The sequence below is a fragment of the Corythoichthys intestinalis genome, chromosome 19, assembly GCF_030265065.1.
Source record: "Corythoichthys intestinalis isolate RoL2023-P3 chromosome 19, ASM3026506v1, whole genome shotgun sequence".
Taxonomy (NCBI): domain Eukaryota; kingdom Metazoa; phylum Chordata; class Actinopteri; order Syngnathiformes; family Syngnathidae; genus Corythoichthys; species Corythoichthys intestinalis.
Genome location: NC_080413.1, coordinates 25,115,646 through 25,134,759, shown reverse-complemented (window position 1 = coordinate 25,134,759; position 19,114 = coordinate 25,115,646). Strand labels below are relative to the sequence as shown.

General features: G+C 40.0%; 1 protein-coding gene across 2 annotated transcripts in view; it reads left to right on the top strand.

Moving 5' to 3' along the window:
* rgs6 (regulator of G protein signaling 6) overlaps window positions 1-19,114 on the top strand; it is a 190,019-nt gene that overhangs the window by 130,008 nt on the left and 40,897 nt on the right. For both annotated transcript variants that reach the window (XM_057822487.1, XM_057822486.1), the window contains exons 3-4: window positions 8,135-8,231; window positions 17,694-17,744. In XM_057822487.1, the coding sequence (XP_057678470.1) occupies window positions 8,135-8,231; window positions 17,694-17,744 (148 nt within the window). The remainder of the gene's footprint in view (window positions 1-8,134; window positions 8,232-17,693; window positions 17,745-19,114) is intronic.

Sequence of the window (19,114 nt, the reverse complement as noted above, 5' to 3'; positions counted from 1 at the left end):
GGCAGCCACAGTAATAGGGTGGTAGGTGGGTCCCACACTTTTTCTATATGGAGTGGCTCCCGGGGTGTGGCCTCCCCTCTGCCTCGGCTGCCGGCCGCGGGAGTGGGTTGGGGGGTCGGGTCTCCGATCTTGCATCGCCCCGTGGCAGTTCCTGGGCGTTCTCCTGCCTCCGCCTTCCCCTCTCTTCTCTGGCTGGGCATCCGCCCTGCGCTCCGTCGCGGGTCGCTGGCTGGGCGCCGGTGTATCAGCGGGGTGTCGCCTGCACCGGCGGGGGACCCTGCCTTGCCTGGGGCTTGGTGGGCCGCTGGGGGTCCCGTGGCGTGCCGTGCCGGTTGAGGGGCTGTGGCTGTGGCTCGTGGCCCGGGTGGGCGGGCGGGGCGGGTGTAGGTGTGGGGTTGGTGATGCGTCCCCTCCTGCCATCCCTGAAGGCCGGTTGATGGGCACGCGGGTGGCCCGGGGGACCACCCTGGGTCCCGGGGGGGGGACGGTGGCTTCTTTGCTGGGCGGCGGGAGGAGGGATGGGCTGCGCATGCCCCCCACACCACCCCGCCCGCCCTCCCTCCCCGGGCTGGCTGGGTGGGGGCCGTGGCCCTGGGTTGGCGCCCGCGCGGTTTCTCCGCCTGTCTGCGTGGCTGTCGCGCGCCCGGTGGGGCTTGCGTGCTGCTGGATGTGGTAGGGCATGCTCGGGTTGGGGGTTCCGGTGCCGGGATTGGCGATGCGGCGGCGTACACTCATAAGAGATTCACACGATTACTGGATTCTAGATCACAGAACTGATTTGTGTACACTCTGCCCCTTTCAATCACTTAGCTTATAGTCTTATAGACACCCCCACCCCCATTCTCCTCTTTCACTGGCCAATTGGCCCCCACATGGTGTAAACCGGAAATACATCTCGCTGACGATAGCACCAGCATATTAGTAACTAGTTTAGATGTTCAATGTATTTCTTGTTGTTGTTTGTGTATGTGTTTCTTTTCTTTCTTCTCTTGTATTTCTTTTCTTCTGTCCCCCCATAATCCCTTCCTGTTCGCTGCTTCGTCATAATAAAAAGGTATTTTGAATGATCACAATGGGAGTATGTCAGACTCTCCATGTGAAACATTAAAACTGTTCAGAATCCGGGCACTTAGACTTCCATTCTCTGTGTCAAACAGCTGAACAGGACAGGTTTAAAAAAAAAAAAAAAAAAAAGAGATTGTGCATGTTGTACAATTTCAAGCCAGAGCTGAGCTGTTAGTTTTGTTTGATTCCATCGTTGGGCATGTGGTCATGCCATAGAATTATTGTACCAAACCACTGTAAATGCACATATATGCATTTAAATTCTACTTTATTTGTATACTGCTTGCTTGATTAAAATCCAAACTACTCACACACGGGCTCAACTGCACTGTACTCAAACCGGGTCGAGAAGCAACGTTGTCGTGTTTTGATTGCGTCATCACAAGAGGACTATGGTTCGTTACACTATTCGTAAACTTTGTCTTTTAACCGAAAACCGAAAATGCAATTTTAGCTATTTTCGGCTGAAAGTTTTTGGCGTCAATTTTTGGTCACATCTCTAATAAATTGACAGTACCTACATTTTTATTTTTTCCTCCATATCATTCATGTATTAAAAATAACGTCAAGACAAGAAAGGAAAGACTAGGGTAAGGGAGAGCAAGTAAGCGGACAAGCAGTGCTATTAATTTGCAATAGGGATCCCATATTAAAATTACTAACCTGTCCACCATTCAAACTGGTAAAAGTATTACAGTACCTCACTAAAATTCAGACAAAGGTTTTAAACTGTTCATTCCTCAAGTTTCCAGGAATCCCAGTGTTTTCCAATAACAGACAATTGGCCTGAATTGCACAACTTTCCAAAACTTAAAAGTTCTTTAACTGTTTGTCCGTCATCTTGACTTTCTAATCAAGGTGTGATTCACACTTCAGAAATAGAAGTGCATGCAATCAGCCCCACCTCTTGACTATGTGGGCTTCTAAGTAGGTGATGCAAATTGAGCAGCTACAGGAGAAGCTTCAAATCACTGAATGTCCTCTTAAACCAGTTTCACTTCATACTTGCTATGCCCAGAATATGAACTCAGCCTTGCAGATATCTAAAGCTAAGCGTCCTATTTTAAAACCTTGAGACCTTTGCAGCCCCTTCCAATCTCCCACTTGACCTGATAGTGGCAAGCTTCAGAAATAGCTGCACAAAGGTGAAAAAAGCCTGAGGAGTATCCATGCATGAAGAACAATACGGCCTTGTGATGAAAAACTAAAGCTATATGAAGTTAACAACTTATGTACGAGTGCAGGTCGAGTGTCGTCTTTTGAAGAGTTTGAAGTACGGCAAAATCAGTTTAATATCATTCCAGTATTGAAAATCTGCTTACATACTATAACCAGGTACAATAATAGTGTTGTCAATGCGCCCCCCCCCCCCCCCCCATTTTATATATCTGAGCCGACATAAAAAAAAACAAACTTACTCACAAATGTTATTCAAAATGCAATCTTGGTCTGTTTATTAGGACACAAAGCTGATAATCTTTTGTATGAATGTCAAAAATTAAACACAAATTAATTTTACCTCCTGCCATCTGATTGAAGAGCATTTAGCTGTTGTATCTGTCACTGTGGCTTGTATACAAAGTGTGGTGAATTAATGAACATGGAAAATTCGCTAATTTCGTGTCAGAGTAGTGTGCTGTCACTGTGTTTTTGCCCCTCACTCTTGAGTACGTGCGGTAGCAGCATGTGAGTTATTTGTGATGTTTTGTTCCTGCAACGTCATTGTACTAACTGTCAAATGTGGTGTTAAATAAATGAAATACTGTATGTACAAACTCTTCAAGCACTAAATCAAATGGCCGATTTAGGTTTTCTGTTTGTTCATCAACTGTGTACAGTGTGTAGGCATGTAGAGATGTTGAACCCCTCAAAATCCCCAACACAACCCTCTGTGGAACAACTAGGTCAGAAGCATTTTTTTTTTTAATCCCACAAAATTATATATGAATTTTTAATCGTAATTATTATTTTTCTGAGACTAGAATTGGGACTGGATAGCAACACAACAGCTGGAGTTGTTTGCCCTTCAGCCAGCTCCCTCGGAATGGCATCAAAGTCTTGTTAGAATCGTATCACGATGGTGATGGGAATGCTCAGTGGCCAATGGCGGGCAGCCAGGATATACAGTATCCTTTTAACAAGGATGACAGCAATCTGATGGCTGTGTTGTTACAAACAGAAGGCTTGTCATTCGGAATTTCCACTTGGGCTACAGACATCTGTGCTGGATGTAAATGGCCGTGAATGTTCCTTCTGTTGCCATTTTGAGTCACATAAGTTCCTTTACTTCTGATTTTGGGGGTGATTGGAGCATTAGTTCAGATCTTGGAGCTGCTACGACAGGCTAACCTTTTGTTTACAGCAATTCAGAGCAATGTTTTTGGCCGAATTCGTTAGTGTAATTTTCAAGGCAGTCTTGAGTTGAACCAGACATCTTGAGTACATCCCACCAACAGAGGATAATGAAGAAGCTAGCAACGGGTGAGGTATATCTAAATATGCACATCTCAAAAGCTCTGTTCACAACACATTTTTGCTCTATTAAAAAGATTGTCTTTTTTTTCTTTTGCTACTAGTTTCAGTGCGGACGCGGACATGAATGGTTTTGTAATGCCAATACAATCATACACCGGAAATGTTCTTTTACTATATTTACTACACTGCTAATGAGTCCAAATTTGCTTTACTTACAGTGGTATGAAAAAGTATCTGAACCTTTTGGAATTTCTCACATTTCTGTATTAAATTTGTCAAAATCACACAGATCAAAAAACAGTCTGCTTTAACTAAAACTACCCAAACATTTATGGATTTCAACATTTTAATGAGGATAGTATGCAAACAATGACATAAGGGGGAAAAATAAGTAAGTGAACCATCACATTTACTGGACTGTCTCAGAAAATTAGAATACACAATATTCTAATTTTTTGAGACAGTCCTGTGTATATATACAGGACTGTCTCAGGAAATTAGAATACACAATATTCAATAATAATAAAATATACAATATAATATTCACAATATTCTAATTCTAATTTCCTGAGACAGTCAGTCTCAGGAAATTAGAATACACAATATTCTAATTTCCTGAGACAGTCAGGAAATTAGAATATTGTGTATTCTAATTTCCTGAGACAGTCCTGTATATATACACAGGACTGTCTCAAAAAATTAGAATATTGTGTATTCTAATTTTCTGAGACAGTCCAGTAATATTTTGTGGCCACCCTTTGGCAGCAATAACAAAACGACGCTTCATGTAGCTGCAGATCTGTCTGGCTCATCAATCAGGACTAATCTTTGCCCATTCTTTACTACAAAACTGCTGTACTTCCGTCAGATTCCTGGCATGTCTGGCGTGAATCGCTGTCTTTACTTTATGCCACAGCATCTCAATGCGGTTCAAGTCTGGACTTTGACTTGGCCAGTCCAGAAAGTGTATTTTGTTCTTCTGAAACCATTCTGAAGTTGATTTACTTCTGTGTTTTGGTCTCTTTTTAGCTTCAACTGTCTGACAGATGGCTTCAGGTTTTCCAGCAAAACATCCTGATAAACCTTTCAATTCATTCTTCCATTAATGATTGCAAGTTGTCCAGGCCCTGAGGCAGCAAAACAGCCCCAAATCATGATGCCACCATGCTTCACGGTGGAGATGAGGTGTTGATGTTGGTCAGCTGTTCCATTAATCCTCCACACATGATGTTGTGTGTTCCCAAACAATTCAACTTTGGTTTCATCAGTCCACAAAATATTTTGCCAAAACTTCTGTGGAATGTCCAAGTGCCTTTTTGCGAAAGTAAACAAGCAACAATGTTTTTTCAGACAGCAGTGGCTTCCTCCGGAGTCCTTCCTTGAACACCATTCCTTCCCATTGTTTTACATATAGTTGATGCGTACACAGAGATATTGGACTGTTCCAGTGATTTCTCTAAGTCTTTAGAAGACACTCTACGCTTTTTTTTTTTTTACCTCTCTGAGTATTCTGCGCTGGTGTCATCTTTGGTAGACGGACACTCCTTGGGAAGGAAGCAACAGTGCCAAACTCTGTCCATTTTTAAACAACAATTCTGATTGTCGATTGATGAACATCCAGACTTTTAGAGATGGTTTTGTATCCTTTCCCAGCTTTATACAAATCAACAATCCTTGATCGCAAGCCTTCAGACAGCTCTTTTGACCGAGCCATGATGAACATAAGACAATGCTTCTCATCAAGACAATTTTTACCTGGTTTGTGTTTTAGAGTGGGCAGGGCAGCTTTAATCCTCTCATCAGTGATTGGGCACACACCTGCCTTAAAATGTTTGGTAAAAATTGGTTTCAATTGCTCTTTAAGTCTCCTTAGGCAGAGGGTTCACTTACTTATTTTTCCCCTTTTTGTCATTATTTGCATGCTATCCTCATTAAAATATGAAAACTTATTAATGTTTGGGTGGCTTTAGTTAAAGCAGACACTGTATTTTCATCTGCGTGATTTTTATAAAGATCAGATCACATTTGTTTGTGATTTTATGCAGAAATGTGAGAAATTCCAAAAGGTTCAGCTACTTTTTCATACCACTGTACATCGTAGTAGTACTGTAGAAGTACAATTAGTTCATACTACCCAAGAAAGTGTATAACAAGAACTGTAGCTGGTGCACAGTCAGTTTTTCTGTGCCATTACCAACCACTGATTTTGCGTTTCCTTTTCAGCCTTTTTCAGAATTTGCACGATTGCGTTGATGAGGATCAATAAATGTTGAAGGAAAATGGCATTTTTGCTAACATGCTAATCGATAATCGTAGACAGGCCTGCTTCTATTGTTTTAGTACAAAATAAAATAAAGATATTAAAACCATAATGTAACCAACAATAAAATACATCTAAAATATGAGTGCATGAGAAAGAAGTTAAGTAATAAAAACAGACCATCGTTGACGATCTACGCCATATGATAACGGACGGACAGATATTTCTAAACTGCCGTTGTACACCGAGTCAGCCCACTGAAGGCTGCCGCTGATAGAAGATAATCAGCGTCACCCCGACAACAGCTGTTATGAACTCTTTTGCCCAATTCAAGACTGGCGACACCCTTGGGCAATGCCCCGACAGCCCCTCCGATCTGCCTTCCCACCTCCCAAACCTTCAAAAACACAGAACATTTCCGTCGTCACTTCTCAGGATGCGAAAAGGCGTGCTGCTAGAATAAGCCCAGTTTTTTCCCTGACAGGTTTCATTGTTGATCTTGTTATTTGTTACTGTTCTTGACTCATATTAAATGGTCTACTTTGTGAAAAGTCAGTGTTAGAGCTTTTCTTCAGATTATCCGAGCAAGTGTTCTTGGAGTCAGATAATGGTTACAAAAACATGAACGCGCGGCATTTGAATACGAGGTTTCATCCCATCATTGTCTACAACCGAAATATTTTAAAAAGATGTGGTTTATTTCGGGGTATGTTAGAAAACCCTTTATCCGGTGTTGTTGCCTTCTAAATTTATAGTTGAAAGGGTCTGAAAATTAAAGCAGATGAACAACTGTTTTTTTAAGTACTTTTGCATTTACATCAATTGTCGTGTGCATTATGTTTTTGTATTTGTGCTAGAAATACTCAATTAATGTGATGCTTCTGTTCTGTAAAAAAAAAAAAAAAAAAAAAGACGACAAAAAAACATGTTTGCCGCTCTTTTTTTTTCATGCCTCCTTCGCAACCAACTTCCCACATTGAAGGGTTGAGGGAAAAAAGCACATTTGTGCAGGGAAGTAGTATACACAAGAAAATCCCACTCCAATCAGTACACTGCATTTCTGCATAATGTTTTTTAAAACTCCATAATAAGCAGTTTTATTCCTCCCTGTTAAATATTTAATGCTTTTCTATGTAGTCAATTCCTCGTAGAGCATGCATCGTTTTTTCTCTGTCTTTTTTTAATCATGGAGAACTAAGAGTATGAATTTGACAACAATAATTTCTTTGAAAGTTTTTTTTTTTTTTTTTTTTTTTGATAGGAGTAGAGATACGGTATTTCCTCTTTAATTATAATAACGTCTTGTTTCAATACCCATTTCAACGCTGGGTTCCGAGAAATTGTATTGCACAAGAGGTTCACATGGAAGTAAGTAAACTTCCCATAGCATTTAATTTTGTTTAGACGGTAAACTACCAAAAGCTGGATGAAATCTGCTATTTGCTGAACAGTAGTGTACTCTGCTAAATTGAGTTATTCACTGGTGAATGAGCATGAGTCGTGTTCAATTATAAACCTTGTATGCAGAGGTGGGTAGAGTACTCAGGTAAGAGTAGCGTAACTTCAAAATTATATGACCCAACTAAAAGAAGTCATCCAAAAAATGTACTCAAGTAAAAGTAAAAAAGTATTTGGTGAAAACAATACTCAAGTAATGAGTAACATTGTGAGTAACTGCTCACGATGTTTGATTTTTTATTTTTATTTATTTATTTATTTTTCTTAGCACAAGGTTATCTATAAGAAGTTATGAACTGTTATTATTATACTGTACTCTAAACTATTACATAACTACATTAAGCCAAAGAAATACAAGAAAAATCCTTGAATTCCAGCGAGAGAAAATAATCTCCAGAAATAAAGTGTCATTTCTCCAATGAGCATGAGTCCCATCTAGTGGAAAAAAAAGAATCTATTATGAAATTAAAAGGATAATATCTCCAGTTTTCTATGGTCAGTTGGTGCCAAATACAAACAAGGAGAGAGGTTCAAATCCGTGCTTTCGAGTCATGTTGACGGCAGTGCTCTATGTCAAAATATTAATTTTTTACGAACAGGCTGGCGTTATCATAGAACGAAAAGCTTGAGTCTGATTGCTATAATGGAGTTAAGTGGTTATTGTTGTGATGTCTCACTGGTGTAACTGGTAGAGCCACTGTTGGCATCTCTGGCAGAAAAAAAAAGTAAAATCTAATAAGTACATCACAGAGTACACGTACACACACACGCACGCACACACACACACACACACTTTGGTTTCTAATATGATCTTAAAAAGTTTTCATTGTTAATCCTCATTTAAAATTATTTCTTTTTGCTTGCTGTTGCCTGCAGATTGAAGACATTGTGACTCTCATCCAGGATGAGACAGAGGGTGTTCCTATCAGGACAGTAAAAAGCTTCATGACCAAAATCCCCAGTGTTGTTACAGGTAAGTTGTTTGATAAGACTCACAAGAATATGAATACTATAAATGTATGAAAAGTAATATTAATCATAAATTGAATTAGTAAAAAGGGCACAATGCTGTGCAGGGGTTAACTTTTAATCGGTGACGTGCATTCAGAGGAAGCAGAGCCTCAACTTTCAGTCATGGGAAAAATAAAAATAATTATATTATATAGCACATTTTAATTTTTGTCATTTGGTATGTACTTATAAACAGTTTTTCATTTGAGTACAATGTGAAACTTTTTCCCCCCTGATTTAATATACAATTTTCGCATGCTCCATTGCTCCTGTTTAAAACCGGAAGGAGATGTACTGTGAGGCCGGTCCGTGCTGTGCTGCTTGGCACGCGGTGTAATCTCTCAATAACCCTGTTGGTATGCCTGGGAAATAGTGTGTCACAATTCCTCTTTATATAACAAATAAAACATTCTGATTATTTGCCTGACACAGCCAGACTATTCTCCCTGTATTTTTCAAACACTGTGAGAAATAGTCTGGGACCCAGCCCATTAACGGCCTCTCGAGCAAGGTACAAAATCAATCGTCCAATCAGATTTGTTTATTTGCGTGACATGTTCTCAATGAGTAACATCACTCTTGCACGCCGAAAGTCATCCCCACAACAACACAGATGACGAACGGGAGAGCCGAAAATATGTTCCAATCCGCGGTGAAATCAGTTTTAAATGACCAAAAACACATCGAAAAAAGTCATTGACAACAGTCAACATGGCTCGCGCTAGCCATGTTGAATAAACTTCTCCATTCTCCGCTCATGCTAATTACTTGTCGCTTTAACAACGTAACGTCTCCCAGTCGCTGATTGGTCCACTCCGCTGTCTGTTTGCTGTGGCTTGCTCCGCCCTCGGAATTTGATCCGCCGGCTGGTCGCCAGACTCAATCGCTGGAACAGCGGTGAGTCTGGTATACCAGGCACCTGATTATAGGCCCTGTATTTCCATATGTTTCTCTGAAACCCTTTTAAAACTCATGGATTAATTACAAAACGGCTGTAAATAATTCACTCCATGAGGCAAAAAATGCGCCTGCCTCACGGGACGGCAGAGGGCGCCTATCGTAATCTGACTATGAGCCTGTGAACTAATGCACAAGACAAAAGAAGAACACAAACGTCACTCACCCTTTTCAAGTGGTACACGCGAAAAAACTGAATGTGTGGATGGCTACAAGAAACCGCTGTTTCTGTTTCCCCTGTCTTGTGTCTGGACACAAAATGGATATTGTGTTATGAAGAATTTACTTATAAGCCTAAATAAGCACAAATAATAGGCCACTCACGGTAAAAGTCAGCGCTGAAAACTTAGTCCTTTTCAGCATTAAAAAAAAAAAATCAAAACATACAGTTTGAAGATGACTAGTCAACGACGGCTTTCATCCAGGGCATTGATCTTTATTGAAACAGAAAGACTTAAAACTGAAGGACAGCAAGGTGGACCTCTTCAAAAAATACACATTTAATAGACATGGTTTTCACGTACAAGTAAGGGTAAAACCATAAAGTTATTTAGTTTTCCTTGAAATAAAGTTAAATTGGAATATGTACTGGGTCTTCTAAAAAAAATTAGCATATTGTGATAAAATTAATTATTTTCTGTAATGTACTAATAAACATTAGACTTTCTTATATTTTAGATTCATTACACACAACTGAAGTAGTTCAAGCTTTTTATTGTTTTAATATTTATGATTTTGACAAAAAAGTCAAGAAAAACAAAAAATCCCTATCTAAAATAATTAACATATCATGAAAAGGTACTCTAAAGAAGCTACTAACCTAATCATCTGAATCAACGAATTTACTCAAAACCCCTGCAAAAGATTCCTGAGGCTTTTAAAAACTCCCAGCCTGATTCATTACTCAAAACCGCAATCATGGGCAAGACTGCCGACCTGACTGCTGTCCAGAAGGCCATCACTGACACCCTCAAGCAAGAGGCTAAGACACAGAAAGAAATTTCTGAGTGAATAGGCTGTTCCCAGAGTGCTATATCAAGGCACCTCAGTAGGAAGTCTGTGGGAAGGAAAAAGTGTGGCAGGAAACGCTGCACAACCAGAAGAGGTGACCTTGGGGGACCTGCAGAAACAGTGCACTGAGTCTGGAATAGAAACATCCAGAGCCACCGTGCACAGGCGTGTGTTGGAAATGGGCTACAGGGGCCGCATTCCCCAGGTCAAGCTACTTTTGAACCTGTAACAGCGGCAGAAGCGCCTGACCTGGGCTACAGAGAAGCAGTACTGGACTGTTACTCAGTGGTCCGAAGTACTGTTTTTTCAGATGAAAGCAAATTTAGCATGTCATTCGGAAATCAAGGTGCCAGAGTTTGGAGGAAGACTGGGGAGAAGGAAATGCCAAAATGCCTGAAGTCCAGTGTCAAGCACCCACAGTCAGTGATGGTCTGGGGTGCCATGTCAGCTGATGGTGTTGGTCTACTGTGTTTTATCAAGGGCAGGGTCAATGCAGCTCGCTATCAGGAGATTTTGGAGCACTTCATGCTTCCATCTGCTGAAAAGCTTTATGGAGAATTAAGATTTCATTTTTCAGCACAACCTGGCACCTGCTCACAGTGTCAAAACCACTGGTAAATGGTTTACTGACCATGGCATTACAGTGCTCAATTGGCCTGCCAACTCTCCTGACCTGAACCCCATAGAGAATCTGTGGGATATTGGGAAGAGGAAGCTGAGAGACACCAGACCCAACACTGTGGATGAGCTTAAGGCCGCTATCGAAGCATCCTGGGGCTCCATAACACCTCAGCAGTGCTGACTGCCTTCATGCCACGCCGCATTGAAGCAGTCATTTCTGCAAAAGGATTCCCAACCAAGTATTGAGTGCATAGCTGATATAATTAATTGAAGGTTGACTTTTTTTGTATTAAAAAACACTTTTTATTGTATTAAAAAACACTTTTTTGTATTGGTCGGATGAAATATGCAAATTTTTTGAGATAGGGATTTTTGGTTCATCTTGACTTTTTTTTTTTGCCAAAATCATCAATATTTAAACAATAAAAGACTTGAACTACTTCAGTTGTGTGTAATGAATCTAAAAATAAGAAAGTCTAATGTTTATCAGTACATTACAGAAAATAATTAACTTTATCAAAATATTATATTGTGTGTTTGTAAATTTGACTGGAAGTCAGTGCCTCACTCGTCATAACCCTAACTGCACGTCACAGCTTATAATAATAATAATTTTATAGACAAATGATACTGTTTATAGTGGCGGCAGAGAGTCGGGGGGCAAAATGTTTACGTCCTCTTTTGGGGGCGTAACAGAAAATATTTGAGAAGCACTGCATAAAACCTATTAAAGATCAAACTTTTTCATACAGTATACAGTATTATTATAACCATACTTGCTGAAACACAACTGCCTTGTAGTTTGGATTTCAATGAGGGGATTTGAGGATGAGGAGGGTTATGCTGCCAGGCTTCCAGAGTATAACTGTAGCGACATAAGCATGTCATCTGTTTAATCCTTTAAATTTGAACCCGAGAGGAACATTAATGAACATGACAGCGCTGTCACTTATTTCACAAAACGATCAGCAAAAGCAAAATGAACAGGTAAGACGGGATGAGACGAGATGAGAGTATGACAAAACCGGTGTTCTGCCAAAATGTGCTTCACCGGCGAACTGTCTACAAGAGGCGAATTTGAAACCCAAAGTACTACTGTGCACTTTCAGCTTGTTCTGTTAAGATGCATGCAGACAGAACATACTAAAGATGTCTTAAGAAAATATATAAAGGTAGAAATATCAAATAGGGTGGTTTAAATACGTTGCGTCATTAATGTGGTCAACAGATCAACAATCAAAACACAACGCTTAAAAGCATGAGAGGGAAACTCAGGCAAAAAGTATTTTGAGGCAATGAAAATGTAATTAAAGATTCAATAAAAACACAAATTGTAAGAACCCCGGTAGTGTTCGTCTAGTGATAGTGACAAACTACAGTACGTCATCACCCCGAGCGTCCATTGTGCGCATAAAACATGGCGCCATCCGTAGGTCAAAACATGTACTAAATATTATAGATTTTTAAATCAATGGCAATATTTATGTATAGTTTCTAATGACATATTTCAGTAAAAGAGAACAATTGTGGCTTATTAGAGCTTATAAGCCTTTAAGTCTGAGGTTCCCTTTCAGTGGCAACCACTGTATTTTCTTTGTAATAGACTAGTGCAAATAGGCTTAAATAGCTGGAGGTGAGGTGGGAGGGAAACTTATGATTAAATGTTCACACTAGAAAACCTGCAAGTGACAATAACATGAGTAATGCTGTCCTCCTGCTGTCAAGGTGCCCCTAAGCAAGGCAATCAACCTCCGACTGCTTCAGTGGAACTATTATCGTAGATGTGTGTGTCCGTAGTCACGCTACAGTACTGTGTAGAGTCCATCTACTGTAAGTTTACAGTATTTTCCACAGTGCTAAGAGACGTCATATTTGTTCCTCCCATTAAATTATATAATAATTTCCACTATTTTAGTCAAATAATTAATTACTACAGGAAAGGTAATTAATTAAAAAGGTAATTTATTTTTCCATATTGTGCAAATGGTAATAGTTAAGAATATCAACCAGTTTTGAATTTGCAAAAATATATTTCATTTTAACCAATTCATCTCACACATTTACTGCTTTGTATTGATTGTGCAATATTGAATATGCACATTTAACATCAACAGCATAAACACTGTTAAATGTTGTTGAAAACGCATGATGTGACTGGCAGGGGGTGATAGGAACACCTTGACTGGCAGCTGCATTGGTGTCAAGCGGGAAATGAGCAGTCATAGGGTGGCTGTGAGTCTGTGACACCCAGCAAACTAATGGCAGTGACAAAAAGCCATTAACATTCCTCTTTTTGTCCTCGCACATATGGAAAACGCATTACCTTCTAAGCAGATCACATCAATATGGTAGCATTTACTGCTGTCGTGAATGGAAGTGCACAGTCGTTTCCCGATGGATGCCTAGAGCAATGAAAGTCATAAATGATTGAGAATATTACAGCAGCTCCCTTGGGAACGTAAGGCAGGCTGGTGGAGGAAAAAAGAGACGTAAGAACCGCATTTACAGCACATCACTGAAATATGAAATAACTGCCAGTGTTAAGAAGTACACTAGCTGAAGCACTAGGACAATTATTTTATTTCTATCATTAATCTATACAGTGCCATGCAAAGTATTTGGCTCCCTCCGTCCACTTTTCAACCTTTCGCCACATTTCAAAATTCAAACATGAAGATATAAAATTGATTTTTTGTTGTTGTCAAGAATCAACAACAATTGGGACACAACTATGAAGTGGAATGAAACGTATTGGATATTTTATACTTTTTTAACGAATGAAAACCTGACAAGTGGGGCGTACAATACTATTCAGCCTCCTTGCAATAATACTTTGTAGCGCCACCTTTTATTGCAATAGCGTACCACACGAATGCTATTTTTAGACCGTGACGTCACCATCGTAACGCAGAAGTGGGTCATTATAGACACGCCCTCGCATACAATTCATATTATTTCTGCTTGTTTTCTCCAGTAATCTTTCAAAAAAGAAAATGCTGATCAATCAAAAAATGCTGCTATGGAACTTGTAGAAACGACTTTAGACATTACGACACATGAAGGATTTTTTCTTCATACGTTTCCCGAAATCAAAAACTCGGAGGAAAATATGTGAAGAATGGATCAACTTGCTCGGACGTCCAAAAGACCAGTTTAACACCAGCAAGGTGAAGCCATTCACATTTCATGTGCAGTAAACATTTTGTTGGGGGCAATGGTCCTACAGAGGACGAAGATGTAAGCCATTTTGATATTTCTACTTATTTTTTAGCGTGGCGTTTTGCCGTGCTGCTTCTGTCTGACAATGAATGACCTGACAAAAAAAATATGAGAATGGTATCTGACTGCCACTGTTACCTTTTCTGTTGTAAAAAAAAACAATTTGGCTAGGTTCATACTACAGGTCTTAATGCACGAATCCGATTTTTTCGTGTTTTTCCAACTGGAGTGTGGCATTAACTTGATTGTCTGAACGTGACAAGTCGCATAGAACTGGACCATTTCAAATCCGATCTGGGTCACTTTCGTATGTGGTTCAAATCCGATCTGGGCCACATTTTTCCAGACTGTCGCGGCGGTCTGTACTGTTCAGTCTCTCAAATCGGAATTCATGCAGCAATTACGTCATCAAATAGCGAGAGAGACGCTACGGTAACGGTGCAGCTGTGCGTTATTAGCGCCTAGCTTGCATTGAACATGGCTTTTGGGGAAGGGCCGGGGGCTTGACAACAGTCATAAAAAAAATAAAAATTGGTTGAGGATAAGCCGGAGAATGATTGTTTTTCTCACTGCTCTATATAAGCAATATTTCAACATTGCCTATACACGGCCGAGAGTCGGGGCAAACTGCCCGTATGTGTGTGTGACATGCACGGACAGTGCGCGCATGCTATCGATCCATATAAACTTTGAATATAAGCCTAAAAGGGGATTATTTATTTCTGTTATTTGTGTCCTCTTTTTGAAAAGCAAAATATGATATCCCTGGAATGACGGATGACAGCCAGCATGTGTGGTCATTTGTTTTGATGCTTCTGCACATGCGGGTCTTCTTGCTCAGCGCGTGTCAGACTGCGAATTAGAGCGCATGCGCAATACTTGAATGGTCTCAATGGACAACGGCAGTCTGAACGGGCACGCCAAAAAAAACGGATATGACAAAAATCGGGATTTGTGCAGTAAGACCTGTAGTATGAACCTAGCCTTTTAGTAAGACAGAAGAGTAAATAAATTATAGAATTAAGATTTGTTATTAATGAAAAAAATTAAGTGTTCGTTGGTTGTCACTGAGTAACATTTGCGATCGGAACACAAAAATAGCAATGTAAATTGCCCCAAAGAACGGTCAGAGACGTAAGACAACCAGAGAATATAATATATAAGAAAGACAGGGCGTATAGTGGTAAAGCATTGATTGTTGAAACAGGAGAATGTCATTGTCAGTGGCGTAAGGCAATGCACACAAGAAAAAGGTTTCGATAAAAAAGCTAACTGTGGATCAGGGCGGCTCTTTTTCTTTTGCAGCCCTCGACATTCAAGTCATCTCTTTAACTGAAAATTTGTACGTTCTTCCACATCTTTAACCAGTGAATTTGGCACCAGGGACATCATTTTCGGACAGAATCGGTAGGTTTAGCTCTGTAAACATCTCCTTCGTACACTATTTCCATTTATTTACTATTAGGGACGAATGGGAGGTTGACCCGCCTAGCCACAATAGCTAACGTCATGAATATTAATGAGCAAAAGTGACGTGTTGCTTGCGGTACCTCATTACAGCTGCAAGTCACTTAGGGTATGTCTCTATCGGTTGAGAGACTGAAATTCTTCCCCATTTTTCCTTGCAAAACAGCTTGAGCTCACTGAGGTTGGATAGAGAGCATTTGTGAACAGCAGTCTTCAGCTCTGCTCACAGATTTTCCATTGGGTTCAGGTCTGGACTTTGACTTGGCCATTCTAACACCTGGATACGTTTATTTGTGAACCATTCCATTGTAGATTTGGCTTTGTGTTTTGGTTTCATTGTCCCGTTGGAGGATAAATGCTTTAATGGAGGATAAATGCTGATAAAGTCTTTTGCTGACTCCAACAGGTTTTCTTCCAGAATGGTCTTGTTTTTGGCTCCATTCATCTTCCCATCAATTTTAACCATCTTCCCTGTCCCTGCAGAAGAAAAGCAGGCCCAAATCATGAGGCTGCCACCCCCATGTTTGACAGTGGGGATGATGTGTTCAGGGTGAAGGGAATAGTTACCTTTCTCGAACACACCATATAATTACTTGCATTAGTCTAACACATTCATTATAGTAAAGCATTTAACCATAGTTTAGGCAGACCACTACATGCCGTTTGACACGGTAAAGTTGATCGGCTTATCAACCCTCGCCTGATAAGCGAAGAAAAAACGTCATCAGTTCTCCGGTGGGGTCAGGACGCTTCCGTCCTGCCGGGACAACATGTTGATAGCGCAGCGCCTTGGACGTCAAGACATGCGTCGGTAGTCGAGGCAACCACGAAGGATGACGCATGAACTTGACCGCCCAAACCTGCCACAGAGGGAGGATCCCAGGAAAATACCCGGGCACGCCTGACTGCAAAGACTGAACATTTAACTAACAACGGTCGCTTCTCAGGGACATTCCGATGTATCCGTTGTTTTGCGGACCTTGGATTTAACATTGCCTCTCTGCTGTCTGTTTTTGCCTTGTTTTTGACCATTGTCGACGAATAAATTGTCAATCTGTTTTCGGTGAGCCTTCTTTAAACCGTTCAAAATGGAGTCAGTACAAAGGGTTAACACCGGAGTGAAAGCGCGGGATTTTGGCCCCTCCCGGCCGACTTGCGAGAGCGGTGCCAGCAGAACACCATTTGGTTCGGCTGTCGCTGTTCCGGCGGCTTGCCCGGGGGATGGCCAAATTCCTTCAGGGTGGATAAGCTGTGTTGCTTTTACGCAAAAAATATCGTTTTGCATTGTGGCCAAAAAGTTCGCTTTTTGTTTCATACCTTCTTCCACGTGTTTGGTGTGACTCCCAGGTGGCTTGTGGCAAACATTTTATGGATATCTTTGAGGCATGGCTTTTTTCTTGCCACGCTTCCATAAAGGCCAGATTTGTGCGATGTACGACTGATTGTTGTCCTATGGACAAACTCTCCCACCTCAGCTGTAGTTCTCTGCAGTTCATCCTGAGTGATCCCAGGCCTCTTGGCTGCATCTCTGATCAGTCTTCCCCTTGTTGGAGGTAAAAGTTTAGAAGGTCGGCCGGGTCTTGGTAGATTTCCATTGGTCTGACACTCCTTCCATTTCAATATGATTGCTTGGGAAATCTTTTCCTAACCAAATCCGGCTATAAACTCCTCCACAACAGTATCTCGGACCTGCCTGGTGTGTTCCTTGGTCTTCATGATGCTCTCGTCTCTCGATTATACACCCGGATGGATTCTATTTATTATCATCAGTCATTTAGGACAACATTGGATCATTCAGAGATCCTCACTGAACTTCTGGAGTGTGTTTGCTGCACTGAAAATAAAGGGGCCGAATAATATTGCACACCCCATTTCCAGATTTGTATTTTTTTTTAAATAAAATATATACATATCTAATAAATTCCATTCCACTTCACGATTGTGTCCCCATTGTTGTTAATTCTTGAAACATTAATTATATATCTTAATGTTTGAAGCTTGAAATGTGGCGAAAGGATGAAAAGTTCTAGGGGGCTGAATACTTTTGCAAGGCACAGTATCTTGTAAATATCTTTATTTTGTTTTAGGAGCAGCTGTTTTTTGTAATTGTACCAAATAACATTTCACATGTTTGTCCTATCTGATACAGGTACAGACATTGTACAATGGATGATGAAGAACCTGACTATTGATGACCCAGGTATGTTTTTCAAGTCAAGACAAACCAAAAATTTTTTTCTCTTTCAAAAGGTGATATTCTGTAAATTTCAGTTGAAGGTGATATTCTGTAAATTTCAGTTGTGACCTTTATACCAGGTATATAACCGATCAATGGCACTTCCATTTATTTCATACATTCATTTATGTATACTAAGGGCGATTGATTGTCTTCCTAAATGTTATAAGGATAGAATTGACCCTACCATTATTCAGGAAATTACAGTATTTTTATTATGTTCAGACTTACATTGACACCTTTTCACTTGCTGAGTGTGCCAGTCCATTTTTTCCATCAAATGCACGTTTAATTGGCTGATGGCTTGACACCCCCCACCACCACACACAAACACACACGCATTAACAGCCCAACAGAAACACAACATGCCGCCTCCTCCGCCTTGAAGGAAGGCTTCATTTATATGTATTCTTTTTTATTCCCTGACTAAGACGTTTTTTGTCACATTTAATTTATTTAGACCGACAATTTTGAGTGGTATTAAGACAAATGCTTATTTTTTTGCAATCCTGGACAAATTTGTATTTCTTCTGTATGTTATAATTTATGTTCAAATGTTGCAATTTAAATTTGGTATTAAAATCCAGACATTTATTCAGGAAGTTTTCAAAATGTTTTTTTAGTAGGTTTTTGAAAACAAAGGCTTGAATCGAATTGTGTATCACCTGAACAAATTCATATGGCGGAAAACACAGACAAGACTGAAAAAGCAGTTTCTGCTCTTGCACCCCTCTTTAAAATAAACTGCTGTATTTTAAGCCAAAAGAACTGTTGTGTTTGATAGAACTTTATGTCTATGTGCAGCAATAGCAGATTCATGGCGCATTAAGCCCCCGAACTATTTTTAATTTGTCCGTTTTACCCTGGAGACCAATGTTTACAGATGTTGCGCAACCGCTTTAGTTTCAACTGAGCCATAAAAAGAAGGTAAGTTATTATATTTCTTATCCAAAATGTCTGTCATTTTTAGCTTAGAATCATTTAGTGATGTCTAATATTTTGTGGAAAAAAAAAAAAAAAAAAAAAAAAGGACTTTAAAAAATTATTCACTCACATATTTTAAACATTGAAACAAATTGCGTCACAATGAAAAAAATGGTGTCTGTAAATAAGTCACGGATATCTACCTCATAACTATAGCTTGATTTTATTTTATTTTTTTGTTACTGTCGCATTTTCCCCGATATGGTAGTTGATAAATAATCAATCCAAAAAATTGGGGAAAAAACGTTTAAAAGGGTAAATATATGAAAAAGAACATCTCAACCACTCCTTGATGTCTGCGATTTCTGCATCGCGACCCTTGTTATATTAGCATGTTTCACCCATAAAAT